A 16001-nucleotide genomic window follows, 5' to 3' on the forward strand; every position below is an offset into this window, starting at 1 on the left:
CCAAACCACCGCTGGGCTATGCCCTTGAGGGTAGCCGGGAAGCATCGACACCAGACGGCATCATCTAACCCCTGGAGGTACATGAGGTTAGAGTAGGCCATTAGATGGTCTTTTGGGTTGGTGGTGCCGTCATAGGCCCCCACCAAAACATTCTTGATCTTAGGCGGCTGTGCCGCCTGGGTTATCTCTGGTGAGAACGCCGTTGGCTGTTCCCCCAAATTTAGCAGGCGCAGCTGCCAGTCCGTGGGTTGGAACGGCTGCTGCGGTTGCCCACCGAAAAGACCCGGTGACATGAAAGGGGATCCACCCAACCCATTCGGTGTGCCGAATAGGCCAGGCTGGATCACTTTGGGTCCAGACCGGGTAGAAGCTTCGCCCGTCTGGCTCCCAAGGTTCGTTCCCGTACGCCTGTGTGAGACGTCATGGAAACTGTCCGGGAAGGTCGACGTTGAGGCCGACGCAGACGCCTGACCTCGCTTCTCTTGGAGAAATGTGCGGGCGTCTGAGAATGTTTTCTTGGAGCCATCCGGCTGTACGTGCCGGATGGCCTTTCGCAGCTCCCCTTGAGGAAAACGGAGTCTGCTTGGATCAAACCTTAAGCCCTCCCCCTCCTTTGGCTTGGGATGAGGGGTAGGAACTCGTTCTTTGACCGCCTTCTTTCCAGAAGGCTTCTTGGCCGGCTGACCCTTCTTTGGAGTAGCTGACCGGATGAGGTTCTTGATCTCACCCTTGAAACTATTCATGAAAGACATGAGTTCGTTTCTTGTAACGGGGGCTGAGCCCTCCACCGTTTGGGCAATTCCAGCCGGTTGCCCGGCTGGGTTGCTGGGAGCAGCTTGGCTGATTTCCCGTTCTCTTCTATCTTTAGCACGAGGGTGCTTCGTTCTGAAAGACCCATCCGGGGCCACATATGTTTCAATTTCGTCGCCACTTTCATGGTCCGTCTGGACCTCAGGCTCGACCACAGGCCGTTTGCCCTGATTCGGTGACACAGTATCAGAAGTCATCTTAGAAGTACTCTCCCCACAGACGGCGCCAAATGTTTCAGGGTTTTTTGATGTGTCCTGCGGGAGAGTTACAATTCCAAGAATGCCCTTCGACGCCTGTGCCTGCAAAATCACGAAGACTCCTGGGGGTAGGAGCTCCGCCTCCGACGATCAAGTTAGTAAAGATACGGGAGGTAGAATGCACGTAATGTAGAAGTTACTTCTCGCGTAATGGGAGAATTCTGCAATTAATATTGCTCGGGGTAAGTGTTTTTCTTTTTGAGGAGTATTCAATGTGAACAACAAATGTTCCAGCCCCCCATTAATGAGGGTCCTTCCACTATTTATAGTGGGGAAGGGATGGTTTCCCTTTTAGGGTTTAGAGGACACGTGTCAGCAGAGGATTGGAGCCCTGCCGACCAATGGCTGGATGCCACGTGTCACTAGGCCATTGGGCCACGTGTTTAGGGTATTTTTACCCCAAACACAGCACATTATCACAAATCGTATGAGAGAATCTTCACTTGTTCGTCGCATAATTTCCCTAGAGATTCAACAACTATTCTATAGAGATTTTTTTCGCTTTTATGCGCAGTATATAAATGATCTTATAGAGAATTCTTTGCATTTATGCATGGTATAGCAAATTATTTGAATTGTGTTTTCCAGAAAAGATGCATATATCATTTGCATTGCATTACCGATTGATTGAGTCTTGTACCTTTCCTGACCCTGTATTTTGACTTCATTAGCTTGTCGTGTAGACAATTAAGGGCGGAACACATGCTTTTTGAGCTGATATTAGTGTGGGATACTTTTTACGTAGTAGAAATTATCTCGTGTTGTAGCTGATGGTAAACATTTTGCAAACGCCTAACATAACATTTCCAGAATGTTGGCTATAATATGTGACACTTTGGTTGGTAAAGATCGTTATAATAGTAATAATTAAGTAGATGATGTGGGATTTCCATCTCTCTTTCATGATTCGGGCAATTTGAACCTCGGATGGTTGTTATTTAATGTGCTGATTAGTGCATTATTGGCTATCTTAACTATTGTGAAGTGGAAATGTGGAATGGACAACTCCAATTACGGAGCTAAGCAAATATATTAAAGAAAAGTTTGCAAATTGCAGCCATTTAATTTTTTTTTTTCCAAATTGCAGCCTAAAAGTTCGTAAAAATTGTAAATTGCAACCCAATTCAACTTTTACATTAATTTACATGTCGAAAAATCTTCGATTAAGGTTTTAGGGACCATTTTAGTTTTTGATAGATTAAATTAAACTCGAAATTAGCAAAAAAAAAATAACACAAGTGCATGGTACTCCTGGAGTTTTATAAAACTGGAGTACCGTGTAGAGTCTTATGCTAGAAATTACGGTCAAAATACAATTGTTTGCGTATTAGGGAAGCTTATATACCGGCTCCTCTTATAGTCTCGTTTTCATTTTTCCCTCCAAAATTGTTTGGCCATTTTTGTTCATCTTCCTTTTCATAAATTTCCCAAATTTCAGAGATGAACTGGGAATAAACAGTGATCCTCTATTCCTGATTTTTCTTATTTAAATTTCTTACATTTTTTGATTAATTTTTACTTTCACTTCACAAACATTACTTTTTCTTCAATAATTTTTTAGATTAGGTTTTCTGTAATTCAATAATCAAATGAATTCCAACAAGAAGAGAATCAATTTCAGAGGCGATGTCAATTTTTCAAGCAAAAAGAAGAAGATTTCTGCTGTTTGGATTGACCTAATTCAATTAGGTCACAAAATTGATGATAGTATTTCTGGGGGTTTCGAGTCTCTCTCCTCAATGCTCGAACCCGATAAGCCTTACACAATTGGGCGGAGTAATCGGGTCGCCCATTTCATATTCAATGATTCCCGTGTAAGTAAGCAACATTGTCAGATTTTATTTGATTCTTTGGTTAAGAAATTGTACCTCTTTAATGGTGTTTTTTCTTCTTCTACTTGTAATTGTAGCAATAATGATAAATTTTGTATTGTTAACCAATTTAGGGATAGATTAATTGTTAAGGATAATAATATAATGGAGCAAAAAGAATTTTCTTTTTGTAATTGTATATATAGTTTTAAGGCTTCTTTGAATGGAGTGTTTGTTAATGGTGTTAAGATTAATGAGGGTGTGGCTGTGGAGTTGTGTGTTGGAGATGAGGTTATGCTTGTTTGTGGAAACACAATTGGTGTTTGTGGTGGCTTGAATTCTTGGATTGGGTTTATGGTTCGGAGCATTGTTTTTCAAGAGGAGCTTGTGACACCGGGTTTTAATGAATTTCGGGTTGAGAGGCCGAGGTTAAGTAGACCCTTGTTGCCGGGTAAGGTGAACAAGAGGGTTTTTGCCACCTTGAGAGTGAGAGATTTGAAGTCCTTGAGTTTTGAGTGTGATGAAGTTGTCAGACGAGCAAAGACTCTTTCTGCTTGTTGCAATCAAATTGTACATAGTGATGATCCTGTATCTTATATTAGACGATGTATAGATTCCTGCTATTCTGTTGGCGGGTCATTTGATTGCGTCATTGAGGGCAATAGATTCAAAGGCATTGAGCCAAATAATAATATCAAAACCATGACAAGGAGTGTTTCGAATGTGGTAGTTGGGAAGCAACATCCTGTTGAGACTCTTGTTGTGAAGGACATTAGAGGTTTGAGGGATACAATGAAACAGTCAACTTTAGATACTACAGTTTTGAGCGAGAATTTAGTATCGTCGGTGTTAAAAGCTCACACTTCATATCCAAACATGTGTACTGGTAATACTGATAATTCTTCAGAACCTATCTGCATAAATGGGAGAAATTCTCCTCTTTGTGAAGCTATGAGGAAGACTGAATGCCATGAGAAGATTCCTTCACCACCCGGGAAGAATTTTTACTTAAATGACCTTAATTGCGTGCATCAGGGTTCATCTAGACAAAATAAAGTTGTTTCCTTACCAGAAATCCTGCACCCTGTTGATAGCATACTGAGAATGTTTATTGCAACCTTTACAAGTGATATTGAATGGTAAAGTGTCTTGCTCTTCTTTTTCTGTGGAGCTAGTCTTCTCTCTTTGTCATAGCTGTATATTGTGATTTACTAATTACTAGTCTAATATTACATTAATGGCAGGTTTTTGTCATATTGTGATATTCCTTCACATCTGCCAGTTACGGTGGCATGCCATAATACTGAGAAATGCTGGAGCGGGGACCCCAGTGAGAGATCTTGTGCGCCATACCCTAACTTCCCCAATCTAGTTGTAGTGTGAGTTGACCTCCTTCAAAATTTTTTTCTAACAAGTGTTACGAGAATATTTGTTAATAGCCTGAAGTGCTTGCTTTATGTTGTACATTTGTCAACGTACTTTATTGGCTCTTTGTTGTGATAGTTACCCTCCTTTTCCTGAAGTAATAGCCTTTGGTAAGGATCGGAAGAATCGGGGCGTTGGTTGTCATCATCCAAAGTTGCTGGTTTTGCAAAGAGAGGATAGTATGCGTGTCATAATTACGTCTGCCAATCTGGTTGCTAAGCAGGTAATCACTAAGTTTATATATAATTTTGTTTTCCTTTTAGAAGCCATTGCATATTAAACAACCCCTTGGGATTTGACTTCATAATCAAATAGTATACACTGGTTAAGGCTAACTAACCTCAAGACTTTTTTCATTTCAGTAGGAAACAACACTTAAGATAATTATAACAAGATCAGAGCTTGTTTCATTGTATAATATGTTTACCAATTTTGCTGATGTCCTACCTAGCACTTGAAGTCTATAAGTTCTATGTTAATATCAGTCTACTCAGGACAGCTTTTCAGATTTTTGACACCTGCAGCCTGCACACACCACTATGCAAGAAACTTCAATTGTTGTGCAAAAATCTGGTTCCAATTTAAATTGTAAAGCAATTGATGATTACAGATTGAATTCTGCTACCCTGTCAGCTCTTTCTTCTGTAATTCTTTGTCAGTTTTTCCCACCTACTACATACTTACTCCATTTTTTAATACTTTCAACACTTCCGTAAAATGACAATGTCACAATACTTGCAACACACTATAATTGGAAAGTTATTTTAGGGGAAAGGTGTACTCTTTCCCTTCTTTAAAGCTCATGGCCCACTATATTAACGCCTAACAACCTCTCATCCCATTTCAAAGTGTATTAAATCATGTAAATCCCACTTTTCTTAAATACCGTGAATAAGTGTGTGTTGCAACTATCAAAAAATGGAGGAAGTATGTGGTTAGCTTAATTTATAAATTTTTTTATGCTCTTGTATTTGCAATCTCATTTAATACCTTTTTCTTTTTGAATCTGCAGTGGCAGAGTGTAACCAACACCATTTGGTGGCAAGACTTCCCACACAAAAAATCCCCTGAATGCACATCCCTTTTCAATCGGCTTAACCGAAGTACGGATAATGATCTGAGCTCCGATTTTTCTGCTCAGTTGGCAGGATTCATGGCAACTCTTGTAAATGATGTTCCTAGTGAAGCCCACTGGATTGTTGAGTTGACCAAGTATGACTTTTCTGGGGCTAACGGCTATCTAGTTGCTTCAGTTCCCGGAATTCATTCTTATAAATCCCTGTCTGCAGCTTCACCAGTAAGTTCATCTCAAACTACAATATGTGTCCACACAGTTTCTACTTATGAGGTTTGATGTTTGTGTTCACTGTCAGTCTGTTACTATTACCCAATGAGTCAATGACCATTTGACTGATTTTATGTAGTCAAGATGCATCAATGATAAGATGTAGACTTTCTACATTTTGATTAGTTAATTTTATATTGATTCAATATATTAATAGTCAGATTCTACTCATAGTCCCTCCATACTACATACTACCTTATCTTATTCATATTGTATTGCTGGAGAATGATTCCAATTTTGTCTTGATCAATGATTTGTAATGAAATATTTGGAACCAGGCTTGATGCTTTGATGAGTATACGATCAGGCTTCATGTTGGATCCCTTTTCAGCTTTTCTAATTTATTCACGTATCTGGTTTGTGCTTTAAAGACAGTCTGATTTGGTTTTTCTCTTGTGGCAGTACTGTAAATTTAAATGCAGTGAAATGTTGCTTGGCTCTGTTGAAGCTTCTGTTGTTGGTTTAAGTCATCTTTTCCGGACAGCAGTTGACACAAATGGTATACAGCTTAGGAAACTGGCTTCTTATCTTGACAATTCTACTGTATGTGGGGTGTCAGAGATTCTACTAAGAAGAGAAAAAAATGTACCTGCGGATCCCAATGCCGTGAGTGTTGTTGTTCCTAACTCCACGGAGCTATCTAAAGGAGGTTAGATACATACTTTTAAATCTAATATTGTGAGTGCACTCATGTATGTGAAGTTCTATGTCTCTGCTTGGCTCCATTGAGTTCAATAGATGTTAAGTATCTGCATGATTGGGTTCCTCTTAATATGGTCAATATGTTTGATTAATATCTCTTTCCAGTTTTGTTTGAGCAAGAGTTTGGATGATAATATATTATCTGGAAATCTGGAACAAAGTTTATGTATTAATAGTACGCTGTTTCAAGGACGGTGTTATTGCTTATTTCATTAGGTTATTAACATATGTTGTTGTTGTCTAATGAATTCTCTTCTTGTTTCTTTCCCTAGATTGTGTACAACTCGGATTCCTTCCCCGAGCAGTGGCAAAGTGGGTTTCCCCATTATGGGATTCTGGATTTTTTAGATTTTGTGGACATTTGTGTTCCAGGGAAGCTCTTGCAGCTGCTTTTGGAGAAAACAGCCTAAAAGTGCAACTGATTCTTCATGTATCTCAGGCATGGTATTTTAATGTTAATAAAAAATCTTTTGGTTATATTTGCATGTATAGCTTTGGACTGGTCATTTAAAACGTATTGACTCCTACAGGGACCCAACTTTTTAGACTTGCCAAAGACAGTGAATCCTGAACATGCTGTTGCATTTTGTTCTCTTGTTGCCTCCCTTCAGAGATGTACTGGACTGAGGCGATTGGAAGAGGTAATATTTTAAAGAATTTGAATGAAAAACTGTGCTTTCCTTGTGCTTAATGTTGCTGCTAATGGATTTTGTTATTTTCTCGTACCTTTGTTGACTAAGATGCTGCCCATTTCAGGTGCTACATCGATATAAGTGGCCTGAACCTTTGGAATCTGATTTCATTTACGGTAAGCTTTGAGAATTTCCTTAGAACTTTGCATGAATGATTGTAAGAATCAAAATTTATTGTGAATTTTAAAAGTATTCTGTTATTTATTTATTTTGTTGGCGACTCCTATATACTTTTCAGGTTCTTCGTCTATAGGAACCTCAGTCAGTGCACAGTTTCTAGCAGCATTTTCCGCAGCTGCTGGTAAGAGATCCCAAAATTTGTATGACTCAGAAGAATCTGATCCAGAGGTGAAATATCTTTTCTATTTTGGACTTGGTAGTTCAATTGAAATGCTGCTTTATACACTTAGCTGTTGGAAGTGAAAGGCCTCTTTTGGTTTTTAAGCCACCTCCCCATTTAAGCTGTTCAGTCCAATGTTAGCACTTTAAGAATAATGTGTGTATAGTTATAGTATCAAACTAGCAATCTCTACTGTTTTTTTAATCCTTGTTCATATCTTAGCTTTGTTATGATAACCTTGGCAGTGGGGTCGTTGGAATACTACCCATGAATTGAAGAACCCATCCATACGAGTAATTTTCCCAACCATTGACAGAGTGAAGAGTGCACACTGCGGAATACTACCTTCAAAACACCTCCTTAGCTTTTCAGAGGTATGAAACATGCGACTTTTCTTCTGTTTTTTTCTTCATTAACGTGTATTGGATTTTGATTAAGCATGTTTGAAGTAACTACAAAACCTGACTAGGCATTTCCAATTATTAGTTTATTGCAAGTGGGTCAATACACTCAATCAAAGCTTTAATCCCATAAGTGGGGCCAGCTACATGAACCAAAAGTGATTATTCCGTGTAGTCATTGACAAAAATCTTCCTCCTCCATCCCTTGCGAACTAGAGTGCTTTTGTTTCAGTACACGCCAAATTTGGTTTGGTAAAAACCAGAGTGCTTTGTTTCAGTGATTAAAGAAACACTAGGGTTTGAAACTATTTCATATTATCATCGAAAGTGCATAGCTTATTTTCTTCTTGTCATCATCAAGTCTGTAAAGTCTGAGCTGCTTGTGAATTCATATAAATTTCGTATGATCCCTTGTTCCTTTCTGACTTTTGCCCAAATAGAAAAATAAGAAATAATATGGATTTGCCTTTTGTTTTTCTTATATGTATTTTTTTCTCATTAGAATGTTCATGTGATATAGAGTTAAGGAGTTTTTTTCTTGCTCCACTCACAACATCAAAAAGGATGCTATATACCAAGGTTTTCGTATAATGGGGCTTTTCAAATTTCATTTTGTCCAGAAAACATGGCAAAGATTGAAGACGGTGAACATACTCCATGATGCCATTCCTCAACCCGGTGAAAGAGTTGGGTATCCTATGCATGTCAAGGTAAAAACACTTTCTCATTAGTCTGTTAATAGTAGCTTGAGCATGAACCTTAGTGAAGAGAGACAGAATATAAGAAAGAAAAATGCTATAAATAGAAGGAAAATAAGGGAAGAGAGGGCATCCAGAGACCAGAATACTGAACCATTATTTAATTTTGATTCCCCATTTGGTCAGTGTTGTTTTCATTCTTATTTTGGAAATGACTCTGTACAGCATCCTTAATTCCTTTTATATGCCGGTCAAAATATATCTGCCTTCACCATTTTATTTTGGAAATGACTCTGTACAGCACCCTCCCCCCTTTTTTTATTCCCATCTTCCGTGTAAAAAGAAGTCAGGAGTAGCTGTGAATGGACAAAGTAATGGTCAGTTTGAACAGCCTCAATTTACAACTAACAGAACTCTATGGAACTAGAGTTATTTGATTTGGTGTAGTGAGGGAGGATTGGTCAGATAAGGATGGATGCTCAGTGGTGATTGACTCTGGAATCTGGAGGCTAGAACAGTTAGACACCAAAGTAAGGTGGGCAGCATGAACATATTAATGCTGGAGATATAAGAATTTTAGGGGCAGGGGTAGAGTATACTTTAACTGGGATTGAGGGCAGTGATAGATTAGGATGAGAAGAGAGTACAAATGATGCTGTTTGGCTGTTCATACCGTTGTTGTTGCTCTTGGAGGAGGAATTTAACAGGGGGCTTCCTTTTGGATTGTCAATGTAAAAAATTTCTATATGCCATAGTTTGTTTATTGGTTGCAAGAGAGAACAAGTCCCTCCTATGCCTAGCTCTGTCTTGAATTTGATGTATGCCAAGGCTCTAATTTTTAGTGATCAGACTGGAACATACCACAACATCACATTAAGATGTAATGTCTTTGTAGTACCTGAAAAAATCATTAAAGACTTTCTAATCTGACGCCCCTTAATGCGGACTGAAAATGGTTTAAATGTAACACTAGTAATTTTGCAAGCAGGTAGCGAGGAGGCGATTCAAATCAAAAAAAGATGGATCTTCATTTGGCTGGATTTATTGTGGGTCACATAACATGAGTGCTGCTGCTTGGGGACGACCAATTTCAAGCCCGTCTAGCAACTTAGTAAGTGGAAGAAGTGAAGAACAATCTTCAGTTTCTAGTCTTCATGTTTGCAACTATGAACTTGGTATCATATTTGTCTTTCCTCCACCAAAGATTAAGGTCACTAGTCAAGATAACGCCCCAAATTTGGATGATATTTGTTTGCCTTTTGTGGAACCTGCCCCAAGATATGGGCCAAGGGATAGGCCGGCAACGAAGCGTGCAATGAGTGAGGCCTTAACCGAACTTGCCAAGGAGGGAAGAGCAATTGACCTTACTGCTGTAGAAGACGTGGTAGAAGAGGTTCCCAATGAAGACGATGAAGTTGCAACAGTGAATTGTCTGGTACCAGAGGTAGAAGAGGACATAGCCTATGCTGAATTTTTGTGGCACCAGTTGGACTCATCTCAGAGTTGTTAAAGTTTATTTTGATTGGCCTCAAGAAAGTCGTCACAAAATATACTTCAGTCTATAAAGTGATTAGTTTTGTACTACCTCCATTTCATATTAGTTACAACTTTGGAATATTAGTTTTGTACTTCCTTCGTTTCGTATTAGTTACAACTTTGGAATATTTTATATCTCACCAATAAATACCCAAAGTTGCAAGTAATACGAAATGGAGATAGTATATTTAATTATGAAGGAAGTTACATGTCCTCCAACCTCACTTAGAAAGAATGTAGAGGACGTATCAACTTATGTACGGAATATACATAATTGTTAATTTATGATACTAATATACACACTGATTGACGTCTACAACGAGCCTATCATACTTGGTTGATGTGAAGGTAGTGTTTTTTACACATACATTCTTCACTAAACATATGTAAATAATGTCCCCCGTAATCATCTAGCATCATTGTCCGCTAATATTCTTAATTTCTTACTCATAGAGGTTTCAACGAATTTCAGTGAAATTTGGTTTGATTGATTTGACTATACTTTAATATCCATGTTCATATTAGGTTAAATTGATTGCATATTCGTTTGTTTGTTTACAAAGAAGAGAGATGGATGGTGATGAGACAGCATCAGGGGCATGGGAAGGCAGGGTTGAACCGTTGTTGAGTTGTATGAATGAGATTGATCATCTGTATCGAATGTCTGGCGAAGTTGCTTTGAATGATCTCAAGGGTAAACGATACCTTCTCTTTGTTTGCTTATACTTTCATTCCCAATCCAACATCGAATTCGAATTCGAATTCTTCTATCCCCGAGATTTCATTCCTGCGTGTCATGATCTCTATTCTTATATATAAATAAAGTAGGCATTTTTGGATTAATAATTTGTTTTAGAATTAAAAAATTCACTCGCCACCTAAGAAAAAGTGACGAATAAGATTTAAGAATTTTGCCACCTAGGTAAAAATAACGAATAGTGAACAATTAAAATTTAAATTATTTAAAAAACTAATAATTATCTTTTTTTACATATATGGATGTAAATCTTTGATCGTAAATATCTTTAATCTCCCTAGCAAATATTATAAAAATTAGATATTAATAATGTACTCATCGAAACGAATAAAACTAAATCTCATATCACTATGTTTTTCCTTACATATAGAGAGAAATTTAGAAGATTCCCCTAATTTTTTTAATAGTTAAAAGATTCTAGATGAGACTAATATTTTTGAAACATAACAAGTATATAAAAAAACGCATTTGCAAAGGACTTATTTTAACCAATAAATAAAATGATTTGCCATATATTTTTTAAAAAAATTAAATTGTCACTTAAGCAAAATTAAAGAATGAGGTTTGAGATTTTAAATTCAAGCGCCACGTAAAATAAATAAACCTACGAAAGATAACTTTAGTTTTAAAATTAAAAAAAAAAAAAAGAAAATTTATCTTATGATATTAGTAATTTTATCCAAATATCCAATGAATGATCTTCATATAAAAAAAAATTTAAATTAATAAAAAGATATACTAGAACCTTATATCTAGTATTCCGTGTATTGTAGGTTAATCACACAAGGTAGTCGGTTTTTCATGAGTCGTCGTCCCCTTTCTTTCTCAAGGAGAAAATATTGTTAATATGCGATATTAACAAGCCGCGTTAATATGAGGTTAAAACGGTCATTTCCAGTCTTTCAGTTTGGGTACAGTTGGAATGTAATGTAACTCACGTTAACTCACGTTAACTCCAGACATAACGAGTTTCTTTTGTTTAAAATGACGAGTCCGTTTTGTCCGCCATCTCCCCGTTCGAATTTGAACATTAAGTGAATCCTGGGAGTTAGAGGTGGAGACCTGGACTTGAATTCCGAAATTGTTTGTGGAGAATTTCCTGGCGATTTCAACCAGTCGGTGTTCGATTGCGGTGGTGAATTGTGAATTGAACTTCTTTCACGGGGTGAAGATTGGTTGAATTGATGGTTACTGGTTGAAGTCAAGCTCCCAGCATTACTGGTATGTGTTATCAATGCTAATTATCATGAAATTTTGTGCTTAGTATAATCAGATTATTAGGTTTGAATCAACTCCGGTAATTATTAATTGTAATTTCAAGCATGATTTGTGTTTTTGATTGAGGGACTTGGATTATCTGACTTGAAATTGCGCACACCCTAGATTTACATATTAATATACCTCGATTATTACCAAATTGAATTTGTGTATATACCAGTTAGTCTATGATGTATGTGTAAAGGAATTAGGAATATTGAGTTGTTGGTGATTGTGCTCAGCTAATTTCTGTTGCCGGTTTCAGCTTATTTCTGTTCTGTTGCTAGTAATTGTAATCAATGGGAAGCAGTAGCAGGAAGCGTTGTGTATATACCAATTAGTCTATCATGTATGTGTAAAGGGATTAGGAATATTGAGTTGCTGGTTATTGTGCTGAGCTAATTTCTTTTGCTGGTTTCAGCTTATTTCTGTTCTGTTGCTAGTAATTGTAATCAATGGGAAGCAGTAGCAGGAAGTGTAAAGTCAACATCAATCGAACTGAGTCTGAGGTAGTAGGATTTTGTTAAAATTAACAATTAATGGTCAAAAGTACTGTTCTTACTCCTTCTGCATTTCTTTACTATAGGAGTTAATTGGACCTCACATCAAGAAGCTATCTCCTGCTATATTTAAGGTAAACTTAAACTTATTGTGTGGGTTAATTGTAATTGCATAAAGTGATTTGGCCTTAAGTTTGTGCATTAACTTGTAGGATGATTCCTTAACTGTTGGAGGGGAAGTCAAAAGCAAAGGTGAAGTGTTGTTGCAGCATTTACAGAATAGATGTAGGGTAAGTGCTTTTTTTTATTATGTTTTTGTGTCGATAATGTTTTAGGCGTAGTTAGTTGCCATTTATTTGGTGCAGTAGTTAGTTGCCAAATAGCTTCCAATTCAGTATAGATTATATTGATATTCGATGTTTTATCTATGCAGCCGGCTAATACGAGTTGTCGGATCGAGTCGTTTGGTATAATATGCAATAGTTTTGACGATAGACGTAAGCGGTGGGTGAGGGAGATGGGCTTTGGTGGGTTGTTAGAAATTGGAGGTAATATGAACCTTCCAAGACAGTTGGCTTACTGGTTGATGACTCGTGTAGATCCCTTCAATTGTACTCTTACTGCCCAAGATGGCAGAGTGTACAGGCTTTCTCAAAACCAGGTTCATTGGGTCCTTGGTATTCCTAATGGAGGGTTACCTGTTCCCACATACCAAACAATAGACAATGTTGCACTTCAAAAGGTGAATAGGATTATGGATAGATATGGTAAAATATGGAGTAGTAAGTGCAGTAGAACTGGTCGTGAGTATATATTTGAGGGTATTCAAGTGAATGCTGATCTGATTGCTAGTGTGGAGGGGGAATGGGAGGAAGATCAGGCTGAGGAGTTCAAGACTGTTTTCTTGTTGTTGTCTCTGGAAATGTTGTTATGCCCTAATAAATCTTCAAGATTGGCCTCTGATCTTGTACCTTTACTAACATGTGCTGCAAGAGCTGCTGACTATGACTGGTGCAGCCTAGTTTTACAAAAACTCATGTGCAGTGTGGCGATGTTTGCACGCCGTTTTTATTCTGTTAGATTTGCAAGTGGCTGTGCCGGTTGCCTCATATTCATGGTGGTATGTGTGTATTTTCACCATTTGTTTGATACAATGTTGTCACCATTTGTTACCATTTAACCACCTATGATGGTTGATACAGGTTTTGTATTTGGATCGTCTTAATAGACATCCTGTTCATTGGGGCTATTTCCCTAGGTTGGAGGTGTGGAACATGGAAGAGATTCGGTTGGCTATAAGTGAAGATCGTATCCCGAATGGGGGTGACTTTGGGCAGCTTGGGGTATGTTTTTGACTTAGAACACAGCTATTTTGGTATTTCCATTGTATATGATAATTTTTTTGTGTTGTATCATGTAGACTTTGGATGTGGCTTATGGTGAAACTCATCCAACTGAAGCTAGGGTTTCGAATGGACCTGGGGGGTCAACTGAGGTTACTTTTGAACTGAGTTTTATTTTTTATGTTGTTTTAAAATTTTGTATTTTTGATGAATATTCATAGTTTTAATTGTACAGAGAAGCTGTTGTGTCAGTGTCTGTTTTAGGAGTAAGACAACACGAATGCGGAAACCAAAACTTAAGAAAGTTTACGGTAAACCAACTGCTGATATGAGTGGGAAGGTACACTGTGCTGATAAAAAGGCAATTATTGTATCTGGTAACAACAATATAGGTGCATTTTCAAATTTTGACATGATACGATTGCGCATGGATGTCATGAAAAGTTATATGATGTTGTTGTGTAATTGTTAATAATTTTATGCTCTTTTGCAATTTATAAGGAGACTGAAGTGTTGGTTGGTAATAGGTGCTTATCGGAAGATGCTTTCAACACACTGCTACGATTAACATTATTGGTTAGTATATGAATGTACGATTTACTTGTGTTGTACTACATGTAAGGTGACTTAAATTTTAGCTCATGCTACAACAGGTCGGTAGGTGGAATCATGGTAGGCAATTTCCTACTGCACCAGGTCCTTGCTTCTGGTCGTCATTGTTGGTTAGTTGTTAAATCTTTATATGGGCCTTTTGGCAATGATTGTATAATGCTCTTTTGTTAAAGGTTAATAGACGATCAATGTAAATGGGCCTTAGTAGTTGTTATTGATTGTATATGCATCCCAGGGAGAGTTCGTGTTGTTTCCTGGCACAATTGGGGCAGATCCCATGTCTAGAGAGTGCGTAGACTGCTTTGTGGCTAGTCCATGTTGTGCTTACATGGCTATTGTATCGGAGGTGAATGTTACTGCATTTATGCTCTTTATTTTCTAAGTGATAAAATATTAAATTTTGTTTACAAAGTACGTGTACGTGAATCGGTTGAAGGAGCTACAGGTCCCGGCTATCCAGCTTCTTTTTCCGTTTGTGTATTTGTAAAATACGGTAATGTACAAGATATGACTCTGATATACACAAACTCACTGACTTCCTCATCAACTTTACACAAGGTGAACAAGCGGGTAAGTTTTTATCACAATATTACTTGTTAAAGTTATGTAATTTAAGGGTATGCATTAATGAGAAGTCTTTGGTAATGTAGGTAGCAAATGTGGAACAATTTTAACAAGCAATACGCAGTATAATGAATGGGGCTTCCGTTGCCAACAACATCAGGAATGTGATCATCACGAAGGACTTCCGATGCCTGGCAAGTTGTTCATCTCATCTCAACGCACATCAGATATGATTAATTCATACTAGTGACACATTTGTTAGAAATAATGAAGTAATTCGTAGATGTATAAAATTTCAATATCGAATTCTTAGGTGTACAATAATTGGCAATTTTGGCCCTTTGGGCCTTGAGGCCCATGAGTGTTAGTAGATAATGGCCCTTGTGTGTGTGTCGAATTGAAATGAATGTCTAATATTTTCAGTTAATACGAAATTTGTGGGAGTTTGGATTAAAGTTTAGTGGACTGCTGGGCCTGGGCCTTGAGGCCCTTGATTGTTAGTTGATAACGGCCCTTGTTTGTCAGTAGAATCTAATTCAATGTCTAATATATTCAGTTACTGGACTGTGGGAGTGTGGGTCAAAGTTTACTGGACTGTTGGGCCTACAAAGCCTGTATTGTTTTCAGCCTTTCCTTAACTGGTATAGCTTGTGCTAAAAACAAGTTTGGGCCGAAATAACGTTAAGATCACATACAGCACGGGTAATTGTTCACTTAAAAAACTTAAAAACCTGACATTAGGTAACATTGATATGTTTTCTGATACAAACATTCTTAGTTAGGCAAGGTTAATTAATACATCATAAACTCATAAAAAACAATACTTCATTATTTACTAATCACATCCCCTAGTTTAGATTATTGTCCTGAACTAGATCGAAACACCAGCAGTATTGATTAGAAAATGCGCTTAGCAACTTCATAGTCATATCCCTTGAGAAGGAGAGCACT

The 16001-nt window shown here is 37.7% G+C and overlaps 2 protein-coding genes across 6 annotated transcripts; both read left to right on the top strand.

Moving 5' to 3' along the window:
* The first annotated feature begins 1398 nt into the window (after window positions 1-1398).
* On the top strand, window positions 1399-10417 carry LOC110690723. The gene is made up of 12 exons (XM_021867597.1): window positions 1399-4017; window positions 4123-4257; window positions 4382-4526; window positions 5316-5600; window positions 6051-6297; window positions 6623-6789; window positions 6881-6991; window positions 7107-7158; window positions 7281-7390; window positions 7628-7756; window positions 8404-8493; window positions 9470-10417. Exons 1-12 carry the CDS (start codon window positions 2657-2659, stop codon window positions 9989-9991), a joined length of 3354 nt encoding a protein of 1117 aa, XP_021723289.1. The 5' UTR covers window positions 1399-2656; the 3' UTR covers window positions 9992-10417.
* A 1050-nt stretch (window positions 10418-11467) lies between these two features.
* On the top strand, window positions 11468-15484 carry LOC110690724. 5 transcript variants are annotated; one of them, XM_021867599.1, is made up of 12 exons: window positions 11468-11995; window positions 12453-12540; window positions 12618-12665; window positions 12744-12821; window positions 12965-13651; window positions 13734-13874; window positions 13952-14026; window positions 14110-14450; window positions 14528-14596; window positions 14722-14832; window positions 14923-15056; window positions 15137-15484. In XM_021867599.1, the coding sequence occupies exons 2-8, from the start codon at window positions 12487-12489 to the stop codon at window positions 14344-14346; spliced, it is 1320 nt and encodes a 439-aa protein (XP_021723291.1). In that variant the 5' UTR covers window positions 11468-11995; window positions 12453-12486; the 3' UTR covers window positions 14347-14450; window positions 14528-14596; window positions 14722-14832; window positions 14923-15056; window positions 15137-15484. The 5 variants fall into 5 exon arrangements, with proteins under 5 accessions (XP_021723291.1, XP_021723292.1, XP_021723293.1 ...); XM_021867600.1 differs by having other exon boundaries at window positions 14932-15056; XM_021867601.1 differs by having other exon boundaries at window positions 14110-14266; window positions 14402-14450; window positions 14722-15056.
* Window positions 15485-16001: the final 517 nt, after the last annotated feature.

Source organism: Chenopodium quinoa, unplaced genomic scaffold, assembly GCF_001683475.1.
Source record: "Chenopodium quinoa cultivar QQ74 unplaced genomic scaffold, ASM168347v1, whole genome shotgun sequence".
NCBI classification, from domain to species: Eukaryota; Viridiplantae; Streptophyta; class Magnoliopsida; order Caryophyllales; family Amaranthaceae; genus Chenopodium; species Chenopodium quinoa.